We start from the raw sequence: 13,493 nt of genomic DNA, 5'->3' as shown, positions 1-13,493 counted from the left end.
ATAATGGCTAGATTTTCCACAAATAAGAGATGACACTGCTGAAACGAACACCGTCTTTTACCACCAGGGAAAGGACAAGACAAGCTGCTGGCCAAGGAATGGATTACACTAAAATACCCTTTTCTTGTTTTAAATAGCAGATGCTTTGTTGAGACACGCTTTCCTTTCCTTGACTTTTGGCTGGAAGAATCCATCTCTTTGTTGGTGCATCCATCCTAGCATATAAATGGGCAGAAATCGAGCTTGAAAATGCTTTTCCTTTTAAGGCTATGCCCTCCATGAAATCACTGCGTATGTGATCACTGAAGAAGGATTGTTCATCTGTAACTAGATATAACCCTACCACTAAAGACTTCCAAACCCTTGTGGCAAAGACAGAAAATAGTTAAATGAAGAAAGTCTTTGAACTAGAAAAATAGTTCATAAGCTACAAAGTGCAGAAAAAGGGTGAGTTAGACTAAGTACTTAATTTTCACAAATAATTTTTTTAAAATATATTTGCATTCTTGACAATGCTAGTTGAGACTGAAAATTTTTCAAAATGAAGCAACCATCGAGCCTTAAAAATGTGATACTGTTCAGTTCTTTTGAGCCTGATAGCCCTGATTTTTGGGATATGAACTCTTAAATCTGATTTTTACAGACTGATGCCTCAGTAAAAGGAAAGATGCCTCTTCAGCATCTTGAACACCTCTTCCCAGGTTCCTTCAACCAGGAGCAGCAGATGAGTGCTATGGGACACATCTGGAGATCTGACAGGTGGAGATAAATGCACAGAGATGAAGACTAAATAGAGCCATTCCTAAAAGAGCAGCGGATAAAGGCATACATTTGGAATATCCAGGTCACAAAAAGCATAGAGGGAACACTGACCAAATGCTAAGGAAAGGTCTTAAACAGGCTTTCTCTGCACCACATTCAATCGCACTGCTTAAAAAAGACCATTCTCAAGGAAGAAGCTGTTAATGGAATAGACCTTACAATTTTTCTGCACGCAAATTATGCTTTCTAAAGGATTCCTATTGTATTTGAAGGGAATAGTTTCTTCAATTAAAAAGTCTCATTTTCTCTGTAATCTACGCAGCAGACTTGCAAAATGTTAATTGCCACAAATTTTTTTTATAAATTTGTGCATCACACAATTAATGACACAATATATTTATAGCAATTATCTGTTTCCAATAAAAGTTAATAAAGTACTATTGGTCTCAGGTGTGAAAATGTGGGATTTAATTTGTGCTAATCTGCCCCAGCCTGGGGAATACTGATTTCATTCTATGTGAGAATAATTTATTTGCAATATCCCTGACTGATATAAACAAAGCATTCTCAAGGGAAAGTGCAATAAAGCTAACAGAGAGGTGCAATCATTCCACTAGCCCGGCATTTCCCAACAGTATAATGCAAACAGAACAGCCTTCCAAAGCTTCTCCCAAAAGAAGTTAAATTCATCTGCTTCAGACCCATAAGAAAACAATAACACTTTGGAGAGCATCTGCGAAGAGCTGTTTATCATCCCTTTCCTTTCTTCTTTCATTGAATTGAAAAGGAGGTGACAAACAGGTTTAAAGACTGACCAAAAGATTTTACTTTTGAGTTTGTCTGAATTATTTTCTCTCTTGTTTGAGGTAACGCTTCTTTCATTTTCTGAAGCTACCATTTGCCATCCTTCTCCAAGCCTCCCTGTGCAGCTGTGTGGGGGGAAAGAGAGGCACAGAGAGAGGAAAGCACCCCTTTGGGGCTAGAGCTGGTACTGTGGCAGGGTGATGGAGGAGGCTGGAGTGAGTGGCCAGACATCCTGGTTCTGATTTTGACTTTGCAGCGGCTTCACAGCCAAGGCACTTCAGCTCTGGGTGCCTTTGTCTCCCTCCTGTAAAGTGTGGCTTATCAGGACTTGGCCAAGCCTGCAAGGAGCAGAAAAGTGCAGAATATTGTTAGTGCCACTAGAGGGGATCACTTGAGCATGCTGGGGACCTGCTGCTCCCACAGGAGTGAGGCAAAGCCCTGTAACTTCCAGGTCAGGCACAGAGCTGCCATGGCAAGGACTAGCATTAGGAAAACAAAAGTGCAGCCAGAGGGCATTTTGGACAGGTTCTCTGCAGAGTCTTCTCCTCCAGTCTCCCCAGTTTGCAGTGGACCCAGGAAAGCTGGTGACAGCTCCTCTGCCACACTGCTGCTCTGACTCTTTCAAAATGACACTGCAGGCCTTTGCTTCCTCATGGGTAACTCACATTACCTGATAGTAGATTCCCACCACACAGGTGTTCACACAAACTACTGCCCACAAAAGTTTGCTTCTTAAGAGCCTTTCTTTGAACACTTAGTCATATTTTGAACTCAGCCTTCCACAATTATTCATCCCTACAGCTGCTAGAAACATGACAACACTGGAGAAGATGAGAAACCTATGGCATGGCATTTCCAAACCTCCACCGAGAAAGGAAATGGTAATTTTTCATTTTTATGTTACGCTTGGTTACCTTTCCTGTTATCTTGTCAGTGAGCAAGGAAAAATGTTCACCGAGTTTGAGCATAAGCCATAAACATCTTTTGTGCTTATCAAATGCCTCCGTGTTCGCTTTGCTGTTTAATTACAGGACTCACGTAGGGCATTTATTGTTTGCATCTGTTGCCGCTGTGAACAATGTCTACTCTTCTGATCACCACAAAGGTAGTTTGTTTTGTGCATGCCTGTCAGTGAGGTGTTTTATCATCTTGCTTAGCAGACCCCCCTGCTGCAGGGGGATCAGGTGCTGCAGTTTGGCAGGTCCCTGAAATAGCCAGATACCACAAGGGCAGCTCCTCACCAGGTTGCCACTGTGAAATGGACACTAGCTGAATGCTGAAACCAGTTTTTTGAGGTTTCTGAGGCTATTTTTCTTACTACAAAATATTTCCTTCTTCTCCTTCTTCTATATAATGTAATATTATTACAGATTCTTATTACAAAATAGGTTTTCATAAAATATTTAAAAGCTCATGTATTATACCATGATGATCTCAAGCACATGTCCAGAGGGCAAATTAACTAAATCTCTAAGTAACAAGAAAAACTCATTGGCAGCATCATTAGCCAATCTTGTCCCACTTTCCTATTCCTCAAACCTCTAGTTTTAGTGAATGCAGTGGATTTTGCTTTCAAGCACCTTTTATCATAGTACTTACATTTTTTTCAGTTTTGGCTTCTCCTATTTAACTTTAGCCATGTTGGAATGATAATCTGCATCTTGTTACGAGTAGTCATTTTTGGTCATCTAAAACCCAATAACTACTCTAATAAAAGAAGCCACGTTGTGCCCATTCTCTATAATACAGCTTTGACACTCTGCTAGCCAAGTAAAAAAATTTTGTCTTTTTCTTTCCACGCTGGGACTGGAAGCAGTTATTTTTACTCTTAATCTGCTTTTTTTAAGATGGTACAACACTAGGTACAGAATTAGCAGATGGCTCACTCTGTTCTGCAGGTTTAATAAGACAAGCTATGGCTGCAATTAAATTTGCTTACCCTTCCTCCTATTAGCATATGAACTTCAAACCCACTAAAAGCAGCTGACTGAAATCTCTAGAAACCAGAGTTAAGAGAATAATCTTTTCCCCTACACAATGTCCTACTTGCTGTCTCCTTGTATCCCAAGAAACAATATGTGTACTTTACAAGATGATCATTAAAGAGATAGCAATCACATTAGGGCAATCCAGGTGCGTTTACTAAAGTGCATCTAGTGGGGATCAACAAAAAATTTTCCTTTGGGAGTATGCTTTCATTTGGCCCCATGGGAGGAATTTTACTGGCAGGTACATGGCAGGTACTTTGCATTCCACCTACCGTCGTGTTAAAATTAAACAATAAACTCCAAATCAATTTAAGTACATCCCAGTCTGTCTGACAGCAGAAGCTGATTACCCTAAGCAGGGTGTAGGTTGTCCCTACGTGACAGAAATTTGACTGATGAGCACCTATTTAAATGGGCAGGTTGCTGATGAAGGTTTCTAGATGCTGGATGTGAGATAACTCAGGCCAGCTTTCTTACAGTCAGCACTGACTCCAAAAATCAGTACACAATGCTTTCTTCTGCTTTAATAAAACATGTAGAAGTATGTAAAGCTTGGAGACTAGATTATATTTTCAAAGCCATAAACCATGCTGTCTGCTCACAAATGACTTTGGAGAAACTTGTAAAGTGTCCTTTGATCATCTGTAGGCTCAAATAAAAACAAAAAGGTTTCAAATGGAATTGTTGCTACTTGCACATCTATCTATACAACTGCATCTTAATTTCTCTAAGAAACTCACAAAACATGAATTATGCATGTCTTAAAATGTTACAAAGGCATAATATAAGCTTAGCTGCCTGTCTGAATTATTCTATTCAGACATCTACTAGTATATAGAGAGACAGAAAAAAAAGGTTTTAGGTCTGACAGTGTCATACACCACCATAGACATCAAAGGACTTTTTTTCATGCAAGAGTTGACAAAACATGTCTCTTTTAATGAATAAGAATTGGGTAAAGCATGAGATCATAAATGTTTCACTAAAATACCATAAAATTCTTCCAACCGTGAGCAAAATGCTGGTTTAATTATTTTTGAAACTTTAAAAATGAACAAACCTATTTAGAATCTCCACAAAATAAACTGAAGCACCATGTTGGCACAGTATGCCACTTTGCCTTTAAAAGGAAATCTTAATATGTGGCTTAAAGAGCCCTTGAGACCAGGCACTAAAACCTGAGGGGAAATTCAATCACCTCGCCTCTTTTAGTGCCTGTCATTCCCCAGTTCAGGAGAGAAGGAAATAATTCTCCGTATGTGCACACGGACCTCCTACAGACCCCCTATATACAAAGCTACTGTGATTAATCAGAAGTTTGAAATTAAACTAAAAAGCTCCAATTATGATTAAACATCAAACCAAGCAGTCTAGATTTTTTTAGCTGAATGTCCAGGTCTCAAGATTTTCCAATCAATATACTGAGAGTGTCCAATTTTGTTTTGGAGGTTTTAAGGAAGGAAGGCATGGAGAAAGGAATAAAACAAATTATCCCATCAGGCAGGGGGATAGTAACCATAAAAAGGTGTGTTTCATACACTGCCATGATAATCAAGTTATTGAAACTGAAAAATAGAAACACAAAGAGAAGATAGAAGATTTTTTTTTTTTTTCACACAAGTAAATCACTGCATCTGGTGAGGTCTTCTCTCTTCCCATTCACTTCTGAAAGGACAGGCCAAATGCTCCCTGGGCTCACATGGCCCTTGCCTGCCAAGTTTCCAAAAGTGACTGCACAGAAATGGGTACCCTTAGCACACAGAGAAGATGCAGACAGAATGCTAACATGTGATCACCAAAACCTCTGGCCAGGTAAGGATGAAAAACGGTGGTGTGTAGTTTGGTAACGCCATGGGCTGCACTGGCAGCTGTCACCTACCAACCAGATGGGTAAACCTTGGGAACTACCATAAAAACATATCAGCCCCCACAAACCATCAAGTGCTTCACAAGCCCACACAACAACACAGTCTGCTTCACTCACAGGTCCGTTCAGATGTTTATCAGCTGAGTAATTCACACCAACACCACATGTCATTTGAAGGGGCTAAGAGCACAAAAATCTCCTTATGACTCTAAGAAAGGACTTAGATAAGCAAAACATAATTAGAGAAGCGCTAGAAATGAGAGAGGTAAGAGCTTAGCATTCCCTCCCCTTTACAGAAACAGCTACAAAAACAAGAGTGATATCTGCAGGCAGAGATGCTGGGTTCAGGATCATGCAGCACAGTGCCACCACCAGACACAAACCCTGGTAGCCCAACGGCAAACGTTTCAGGATTGCCCCAATGAGTTAAGAATTGCCCATGTCTTCAATGACACATGCAGTAAGACACAGTGTCAATGTTGCTGAACCTGACAGAACAGATAAGGGAAATCGCAGGACTACCAGCAACAGAAAACACAAGTAGCAAACTAGTCATATCAGAGAAAAAACTCTCTGATCTCCTATGAACCTCCACAACGATGCCTAACACTGCAAAGTAAATTTCTTTGTTTTCCTTGTAGGCTGACCTAGGCTGGTGCCAGAAATGGAACCATTCTTTAGCTGAATTCCCTAAGTTTGCTAATAATATTTCAACTCAAGTATGGGAAATTATGTAGACAAATCCTTCTTCTACTGAGATAGGTCTGTAAGTAATGGGCAGCTGTTCATACAGTTATTTAAAACAACCACATATTACAAACTAGTTTTTATGAAGTTGCTTTTTAAGCTCTTGATTTTAGCAACCCTATACTGTTCAGGGAATAATCTTGCTATTGCTCCTTTTGTGTTCCTGGATCATTAGGCAGGAGAAGCATGTCAGAAATTCCACATAAGAACATGGAATGTAAGAACAAGGCTCTGGGTCATCTGGCTACAACAGCATACATATTGGACTTCCTTTTTCTCTTTAGCCGGGGCTCTGATACTGCTGCCAACTAACTTGCCTGAAAGAACTCAACAAAGGTTATTCCTCACTGTGAAGAAAAAAAAATTCACCTTCATTCTGAAGTAGAAAATGGAGATTGGGACCACTTCAATAATAGATAGTTCCAATTAGAATCAGGTATGATCGTTCCTATTTGCTCTAACATAACATTTTAGTCTGGTGATTTCAGACCACTTGTAAGGCATATGCTGACAGAGCAGCAGTCTCACTTTTCATTCTCAAACAACATTCTACAACCAATATCTCCCAGGGAGACCTTCAAGATCCAGTCAGAGGACCCCAACAAAGATAAGGATGACACCTGACCACAAAAACATGAATTTGCCATTTTAAAAAACATCAGAGATATTGTTCAGCCTCATGGTAAATTGGGTAAAAATTTGATGCCTAGGGACCACTAAGACAGACCTGTTCTTTACTGCTTTTCTGAGGGTCAGGAAATTGGCTGAAGCTTCCAGAATTCTTACTGAGGAGCTTTTGGTTGAATTTTTGTTTTCAGGTTTTGTTTGTTTGTTTGTCTGTAGGGTTTGGGGTTTTTTTTGGTTCATTGGTTGATTTGGGTTGGGGTTTTTTGGTTTTGTTTTTGCTTAGCAGGCTAAACTGCACAGCATTCTGTCATGATTGTGTCCACTCTTAAATATTTTATCACTTTAGTGCTCACATGAAATGAAAGGGATGCACAGAATTATCACTGCAGTACTCTCTCTGCATTATTTACAACCTTGGAGGCTGCGGCACTTCAGCATAATATTGCCAACATAAAAAGGCAGAATTTCCCCTCAAGCCAGGATTTTAGTCTCATAGTCTGCAGTGCACCATGACTGAAAAAGGTCTATGAACGTCCTTGCATCTCCCATCCTCTATCCACCACTTTCTAAATGCCAGCATTCCGATGTGCAAAGCCTCCAAAAAGATAAATCTCTAGGCTTTCAGCAGAATGGGAATTAGTAAATCCCTGTGCCTCTAGGGAAGAAAACATGGCCTTGTTTCACCATTCTGCCCAGTTATTCCCACCCCGCCCCTTTTCTTGCCTTGTTAAAGTCTTCTGAAGTTGCCCTCATTTCCTTCCATGTCTTGTTCAAAAGCTGAATGCAGATACAGAAGAACTCCTCAAACGATCTGTCATGGGTGAAGAACATGGGATGGAAATCGTTGCAGGTCTCACTGGCTAAAAACAGAAAAACAAGGGGGGCGTGGAATAAAACATGTACAGGCAGGAGCTTAAAAAATAAACGTAAAATACAATCAGCCACGAAATTTAGAAAGCGGTGTAATTGAGTGAAATCCCAGTTCTTGGAGGAAAGGATGTCAACACACTATTGCAAAAAGCCAGCCTTGGTCTACAGTCTTAAGGAAAACAAAACACAATACAGACCCTTGTCTTTAGAGGACCAACAGGAAGAAGAGGAAGCAACTACCTGTTTTTCTGAATAGACTCTCAATGCTTTTTGCTTGTGCCAAGTTTTGTTGCTCAGTCTGGGACAGAGAGACAAAGGGAAAAAGCACAGCTCTCCTCATTAAAACAAGAGCCTTCCCCACTGCCATAACAGCATGGTCCATCTTGCCTGCTGAGAACCAAACACCAGGGCCCATCACTCACAAAACAGGATTAGATCAATGTACACACTGAAAAGTGAAGCTCTGACACGGCAGATGATCTACCATATTGTACAGAGGTAACAAGAAAAATGTTGACAGATATAGAGACGAGAATATAACTGATTCAATTTGTTCTTTGAAAAATAACCAGAATCAAAAGCAATGGATCTTTTATAATCTATCCCTTTTCTGAGACAAACAATAAAAACCAAACAAACAAAACCAAAAGCAATCCCCAGACTTACTTATTTTTAATCAAATACTGGCTTTAAGGAAGTAAAAAAATCGAGGAACACTGTAGTGATGATCCCAAAATTGAAAAGCAGGAGTGTGCTGTGATTCTCCTTGAGCAAAGAATGAATTTTCAAAAACTAAGGACTGAAGCAGTGCTGACCTCTGGGCACATCTGAGCAACCTGAGTAGAGAAAGGCCTTTAGCCAAGGACTGAAAAGAATCTTTAAACTCTGGCACGACTTGTAGGGCCGCATCAGTTTGCACATCTGTGTTCTTAGAAAGGCAAAGAAAGAAAGTCAAGCTGAATAAGCTTTCTTTATAAACCTAGTCCCCAAATCTGTCAGCTTCAGCTTTCTCCCTTTCATGAATTCTCCTTCAAACTTTTCCAGCAGTCACTCATATGCTTAAACAGCAGCACCTTTCCTTACTTCAGGATCAAACAGCCACAACTTAGGCAAACTTCTGCCTGTGGAAGAACAACGGAATTATCAAGTACTGGGATAAATCACACTTTCCTGAGGCTTAATTGCTGTCTGATATCCCCCTTCTCTCACTGGAACCGGACAAATTAGAATTAAGACTCCGTGCAGGAAGATGTGAATGGGTCAGGCAGGCTGACTCTCTGCACCAGCTTCAAACACTTGGTCTTGGCACCTCTTCTAGGCACAAAACTCTCCTTTCACTGTGTTTAGTTACCTCTGCTGCACCATCAGCTCTGCTGTAGGAACATGAACTGTGTTTAGAACCACCTGAACCCATACAAAAAACCAAACCAAACCAAACCAAACCAAACCAAAAAAAAAAAAAAAACAACAAAAAAAAACAAAACAAAAAAAAACCCACAAAACCCACAAAAAAAAAACAACCAAAAGCAACAACAACAACAAAAAAACACACCAAAAACCACAAACCACAAACCACAAACAAAACAAAACAAACAAACAAAAAAAAAAGCACACCAAAAAAAACCCCCTGCTTCATCCCAGCATGCAATATTCCAATTAGAAAGCAAAACTCTGGAGCTTATTTGTAAATTTGAAGCTTAATTTTAACATCAGATTTACTAAGATCTAATCAATTCTTCATCTACATGGAAAGGATGGGAGTTAAATTTGGAGCACAGGTTTAATTCTAATCAAGTAAACTCCATTTACTTCAAAGGATTTGCAGTCAAGGGGGAATTAGTCAAAGCAGGGAACTATATTTATGAGGAATAACTCAATCCCTTCCAAAGAACAAAATGCCTCAGGCATGCTTTTCAGAGCACCTTCAGCTCCCATTCATTCCACTGGAGCTGCAAGGGCTCAGCACTTCCAATAATCAGACCTTCCACCTGTAATAATGTCAGGGACACAACAGAACAGAGGGCACTTGTCTTTAAGTCATGAAATACTATAATGATGAGTAGAAATAAAATAACACCAAGCAGAAGAATGCAGCCAGTACCTTCACTGTATAAATCACAGCACGAAACAAGGCAATAACCCTCGACACGCACTGGCCTTTCTGATCCTCCTCAAAGCCTGAGCTTCTCACTGCTCCTGCTCATAAAAATCAATAAATCAAAATTAATGGAAAGGCTAGGGATTCTCAGAAAATTGATCATTGGTTCTAACTCATGCTCCTTATGTTAATCAGCCTCAAACAGTATCTACTATGTGGACTGTTCTGCATGCAGAATTAGAGATGCCACCTCTCCCCACTTTATTTTTTAGGTAGGCAACAAATGGTGTTTCATGCTTTTCAGTTGTAAAATGAAAGAGTAAAAATCACTGTTATTGATATAAATGGAGAAAGTTTGGCCTGTTTGAAGGCAGGATGTATATATTAAAGCACAAAGAAAATCCTAGGAATAATTCAAAACCAAATGAGAAACAGCTTCTTCAAAATTCCCACAATCATCCAGAAAATAGAGGAAAAAAGAAATCCAGTCTGCTTCAGAGGTAGCCTTTTGTTTGCCTTGAAAATTGTATCCACACTAATACAAAACCACAGAATTCAATGGAAAAATCTTCAGGCTGCAGCTCTAGTTAAATCTGCTCATAGTGTTTAAATATCTAATGAAGAATAACCCTTGTCCCAGCACTTCCCTTTGCCTTTTGACAGTTGAGTTGAGGATGGAGGAAAAAGTGATGCTGTTGTTGCTATCGTGTTAAGATCAAAGTACGACTAAGTTACAAACTGCTGTCTTTGCCCACCCTCCAACCCCAAGTCAGCATTTCCAACATCAGACCACTGAGTGAGCAAATTTAGAGGCTGCTCAGTTTTAATAATCAAAAACTTCTTGAATTTATTTTTTCACTAACTTGCAATTTGACTAGTTCTAAACTGAAATAGAGGTCTAGTCCTGGAAAAAATTTGGAGACCTTCTGCATAAAAGCTGCGTGCAAAATTCTGGCCCTTAAGCCCAGTACTTTCCAACCATCCTTTTCACAAGCAGGGACCAACCACATTTACAGCCACATAAAAACATCCACATGACTGCAATGTGGGGACACAAATCATCGTGATTATTCACCATCAAGTTTTAATTACGCCTCTGAGAGATCACCTTCGAAATGCAAGTCACAGATGTCTAGCCCACATAAATCAGGTGAAGATCTTGATTTTCCATTCTTGGCACACTTCTTGGAGCTGTAGATCAATATGCTACCTCTCAGGATAGAAGTAGTCCCTCAAGTTTCTAGCTGAACTATAGCTGGAACTTTGTGAAAGAAGCTTAGTTCACTTCTCATCATAAATTCCACTGGCGAAAAAAAAAGAGCTAATTTGTACCTGGGAGTTTTTGTGGCTCCCACAGTGTGTATTTTTAGTGTCTACCCAACACAATTTTGTCTGTCAGTTGCTTCCTAAATTACAATAAAGACATTCAAGCATCCCAGACTGTTTGAGGAGTAAACAGATTTGATGTGTTATATTGCTCCTCTGTGGATTAGTAGAAAACAACATGGGGAAAAAATGGTGAGAAAGAAGGAAAGAGTTGTACCTTCATTTTGTACCGCACCTCTAAACACCTTTTCTTCTCCCAGAAGACAGAATATCATCAGGGTTGAATTTCCTTTAGCTGTGTCAGGAACAGCTAGGTATTTGCATATTTGCATAAGCCTGTCTTGAAAGGGCACAGATTATGTGATGATGTTTCAGTAAGTGTTTTGCTTGAAGTACAGGAGAGATTTAAATTTCGAAGTTGCTGTGGGGAACTGAACATAAACAACAGGGATTTCTCCATGCCAGACAGACTCCAGGAAAGGACCAGTGCACCAGACCAGACAGCAAGCTGCTGTGTCACCTCACTGTCCAAAACAGTATGAACAAAAGGCCACCAGTTCAACAGAAACTGGCTGATTGCTCTAAGGGCTCATTACATTTCCCCCCCATGTTAAAAAGTAGACTACATATAGATATCTTCTACATGTGGTTTCCACTTGAAAGGGAAGGAAAAGATTAATACACTTTCTTATCTTAGATTGTTTTGTGGAACACTAGGGAGTAACACAGAGATAAGATCACCCTGCCCCCAAAGCCAGAAGAGCAGGCAGAGACACAGTGACACACCTCTGTAGGCAAGATACTGTCCTTGATCTTGAGAAAGCCCTGCTTTCGTTCTGACTCTGCTAAACTGCTGTGTCAATACTACTCGTCCCCCACCGTGTCTCTAAAATGGCATGTGGTCATTCTGACCTCCCCTGTGATGTTCTTGAATTCAAGAGATGAAAAAGATTGTTCTGGTGTGAAAGCCATATCTATCATGAAGAGAATGTTTAAAATTGGAAACTACCTAATCCATTATTTACAAAATCCATTCATGATGTTATGGGGGATCAAGGTGAGGTGAGTTGAACAGTTATTTTTCTGTAAATTTAAGGCTTGGACCCATGAAATTGGGAATGCATATGAAAGACAATCACAAATAGACACTTCATTCAAGTATGTCAGTTATGTACAGTCATTCTGCAAAACAGAACTTCAATAGACCTGATTAAGTAGATAATAAATAAAAGCAATAAGGTTGCTCTGTATTCTCAAATATTTCAAAAGAGGGGAGTCAGCTTAAATCAATCATGTTATTCAGTCAGCCATCTAAACACGGTCATCTGGCAAAAACGCTGTCATGCAGAGAGGCAGGCAGACACCTGTGGTGAGGAGTCAGCCTCTGTGCTAGGGGAGGTGTTAACAGATCCTGTGCACCCCGAAACTCATGAAGAAAAGCATCCTGAAGCTGCATAGGAACCATTTTGAGGTGAGGGAAGCAGTGATGCAGAACCCTGGGAAACTGGTTTGCCAAGTCCCAGGGAGAAAGGGGTTCAAAAACATCTCCGTGTCTGAAAGGTACCTGGAAGCCATGTGATCCAATTTTCAAAGAGAGCTGTGCCTTCTCTTCCTGAGCTGCTGCTTAATTCAGTGTGAGTCATTTATCCCTTCAGTTGTTTTCCCGAATTTCACAGAATGGAGATGATAATATTTCATCAGAGAGGAGGTGGGTGGAAAGAACCACTGTAGTTTCAGAAGTGCAGCAAGATCCACAAGTGAAGTGTGCCATACGGACCTTGGAAATATCATCTCCACTTGGCATGGACTCCTCTGGGATTATTATTTGCCAATAAGAGAAGGACCAAAGAGCAACTAATTCTCACTAGCTCTCAGGAGGAGAAGCACTGTAATTTCTGCCTTTTCCTGAAAATGCAGTACAGTAAAAATAACTACTGCCATAACTGTTTTTATATTTGCAATCAAAAATTCTCAGTAATACAAGAACATATAAGAAAAAGAGCACCTAATACTGCAGAAATACAGTGACTGGCAAGTTTTCTATTCTGCTGATCCCTGTGGTCTGCTGGCGATAATTTGAACCTTTGGTTACCTTTCTGGCACATGATAGGGAAACAGTGCAATTTAGAGCAAGGAAGGTCACTGGCAGTGGCAGTGCAGTAATGAAGCAGTAATATTGCTGCCAATCGTGTGATTTTCTTTCCTGGGGAACAGTTCTTTTTAGAAGACTCAACTGGTATTAGAACAAAAGCCACCAAAATTGCCTAGCAACACAGGGCTACAAGAGCTTCAACATTTTACCTTACCTGATCACATATTTAGTTGGAATAGAAACTATAAGGAATTGCTAAGCATGCAGCAAACCCCATCAACTCGAACTCCTAAGAACATAAGGCAATATCAT

At 40.1% G+C, this 13,493-nt stretch overlaps 1 protein-coding gene across 6 annotated transcripts in view; it reads right to left on the bottom strand.

Annotated features, from left to right (window-relative positions):
• ELMO1 (engulfment and cell motility 1) overlaps positions 1–13,493 on the bottom strand; it is a 306,304-nt gene that overhangs the window by 96,866 nt on the left and 195,945 nt on the right. For all 6 annotated transcript variants that reach the window (XM_040060448.2, XM_040060440.2, XM_040060465.2 and 3 more), the window contains one exon: positions 7,519–7,655. In XM_040060448.2, coding sequence (XP_039916382.1) covers positions 7,519–7,655 — 137 coding nt within the window. The remainder of the gene's footprint in view (positions 1–7,518; positions 7,656–13,493) is intronic.

Source organism: Hirundo rustica, chromosome 1 (assembly GCF_015227805.2).
Source record: "Hirundo rustica isolate bHirRus1 chromosome 1, bHirRus1.pri.v3, whole genome shotgun sequence".
Classification (NCBI taxonomy): domain Eukaryota; kingdom Metazoa; phylum Chordata; class Aves; order Passeriformes; family Hirundinidae; genus Hirundo; species Hirundo rustica.
The sequence above is the reverse complement of the archived record's forward strand: the minus strand, read 5'-3'. Positions and strand labels throughout refer to the sequence as shown.